The sequence below is a fragment of the Hipposideros armiger genome, unplaced genomic scaffold (genome assembly GCF_001890085.2).
Source record: "Hipposideros armiger isolate ML-2016 unplaced genomic scaffold, ASM189008v1 scaffold_16, whole genome shotgun sequence".
In the NCBI taxonomy this organism is placed as follows: Eukaryota; Metazoa; Chordata; class Mammalia; order Chiroptera; family Hipposideridae; genus Hipposideros; species Hipposideros armiger.
This window is the reverse complement of record NW_017731366.1, coordinates 6,188,766-6,191,318: the sequence shown is the minus strand read 5'-3', so window position 1 is coordinate 6,191,318 and position 2,553 is coordinate 6,188,766. Positions and strand designations below refer to the sequence as shown.

Here is a 2,553-nt window from a genome sequence, read left to right as displayed (position 1 = left end):
CCGCCGCCGCCGCCGCCCCGGGAGCCGCGGTTCCCTCCTTGGCCCCCGCCCGAGCCGCGGGGCCCGCCATCGCGGCCCCAGTGCTGATGATAGTCATAGCTCATTGTCCCAACGGACCACAGCGCGAGAGAACCTGCAACCGCCGCAAATGGCGACCGGGCCCGGAAGCGAGTGCACGTCCACTTCCACTTTAGTTCCGGCGCCCAGCGCGAGAAGGCGGGCCCTTGAGCGTCACAAGCATCCACTTCCGGTGACGTCACGGGCATGCTTCCGTGGAAGTCGTGGGCTGGGGGTGTTCAGATGAAGTTATGTTTGATATCCCCTCAGTGGTTGACCAGTGTGCGTCTGGAGGGAGGGCGAGCTGAAGGCTCGTAGGTTTGCTTTCCTCACTCCCAACATGTGAGGAAATGGGTTTTGTTTTCCTATCCCTCGTGGTAAAATCCGGAGTTTGTGTCCAGTTAGGCCCAGGATACTACATGTGGGTTGACACAAAACCTGTGGTATGATGCATTTTCTCCTAAAAGCCCCTGAAGAAATGAAATGAGTTCATCATACCATTTTTCTTTTCCTAGTGCTATGTCTTGGAAATAGCCTGGCACCTGATTCAAATAGTAAATTGTCCCTGTCTCTTTTAATGGGTTATTATTTACTACCTTTATCCAATAGCATAAGATGAGCATGTCTACCCAAATTAAGTGCCGAGCAGTGAGGCAATTGAAATAAAACATCAGTTGAAGATTCATATTTTTGTATGAAGCCATCTATTGTTGATTGACCAGGCTACTGAGTGTCTAGCACAAGCTGTTCTTGAATAATCAAGTGCCTGGGCCACACGGGCTTGGGTGTTCTCCAGGGGATTTCCAGTTTATGTCCACGTCTAACTGATTTAAACGTTCTGGGGATACTCACTGAATAAGACAAGTACGGCATCAGCTTTCATTTGCTTATAGTGTTGAGGAGAAGATAAAGACTAAAGAAATCAGTGTGCGATGAGTTAAGAAAGAAAAATGCCATTTCCTGTGGAAAACTGTCTTTGTGGTATAATACACACACATATATATATATATATATATATATATAGAGAGAGAGAGAGAGAGAGAGAGAGAGAGAGAGAGAGAGAGAGAGAGAGAGAGAAGCATTTGATTTCCTAAAATCACTTATCTGCCTAAAAGCACAGCCTCCCAAAAGAACTCAATTGTCATAAATCCCTTCCCTGGGGGAGGAACCAGGGAAGGTTGACTTTTACCACTGGAGACTAGAAGTCAGCACCACACCTAAACAGATATTGTCACAAAACTATCATCTCCTATTTATTGTCATAAGAGCCCATTTATCTTTCCTAAAAATCTTTTCTTTTCCCCGTAAGTACCTTTTTCCTCTTCTCCTCCCTCTGTTAAAATGGTATATAAACCCCAAGTTCTAACTGCCTTCTTGAGTCACATTTTTCTGTGAACTTCCTTAGGTGTGTGACTAAATCTGTCTTTTCTCTTGCTTATCTGCCTTTTGTCCATTTAATTTGCAGGCCCCCAAGAACTAAGCCTAGGAGGTATAGGAAAAGTTTTTTCCTCCTCAACAACCATGAGATGTTACAGCAAAAAGAATATAGTTTTGAAGTCATGTAAGTCCTTTCTAAGGAATGAGAAGTTAAGTAGTGACTTTTGAGATAGATAGACTTTCACGAGACTAATGGGGAAGTTATTACAGGTTGAGGGGAAAACGTGCATGAAAAGAGATGATGAAACCTTGGCGAGTGAGGAAACTACACTGAAACTTAAAGACTGATGGAAAAGGCCAAAGAGGTAGGAAGTAGCCTGATCATGGAGGACCTGATATGCCACATAAAGAATAAGAGATCACTTTAAGTAGTGGAGTGATTACTTTGGCTGCTTTGCATAGAAAGGAATGGAGGAGGCAGGAGTAGGTGTAGGGAGACTAGTTAACAGGCTGTGATAAAGGAGAGGCAGCATGGGATGACCTAGCAAGGTGGGGTATGGGGAGGACTGGAATTCAGAGAGGATAAAATTATTAAGATGTGGTGATTCATTGAATGTGGAGAATTAGAGGAAAGGGTCAGAGAGATGACTTTCAAGCTTAAGGTTTGAAAGACTATCAAATGAGGAGATACCATATCCTGAGATGAGGAACATAGGATGAGGACAATTTTTTTGGTTTGGGGGTGGGAGAGTTAAGTTAATGTGTTTAATGCATGTAGAGTTTGAGGAACCTATGAAACATACAAATTGAAATGTCTAGAAAGCATTTGGTTATATAAGTTAAAAGTGCAGAGAGAACAAACTGAGATTATACAGTTTGGAAGTTCTTGGCAATTAGTAAAACCATAGGGTTGAATAGTTTGGATTAAAGTACTCATTGGGCACACCTGACGTGACAAGTTGTGAATTACTCAGTAAATAAAGTTAGGTAGGCATATTGGAGATGGTGGTGGCGAGGGCAGAGGGCTGGATAGTGTGAATTGTTAGGTTAGAAATCATTATGGACTGAATATGTCCCCTCAAAATGTATGTGTTGAAGCCCTAATGCCCAGTGTGACTG

At 43.5% G+C, this 2,553-nt stretch overlaps 1 protein-coding gene across 1 annotated transcript in view; it reads right to left on the bottom strand.

The window, feature by feature from the left end:
* DHX36 (DEAH-box helicase 36) overlaps positions 1–182 on the bottom strand; it is a 46,094-nt gene extending 45,912 nt beyond the window's left edge. The window contains exon 1 of the mRNA XM_019626720.1: positions 5–182. Within this exon, the coding sequence (XP_019482265.1) occupies positions 5–104 (100 nt within the window). The 5' untranslated portion in view covers positions 105–182. The remainder of the gene's footprint in view (positions 1–4) is intronic.
* Positions 183–2,553: the final 2,371 nt, after the last annotated feature.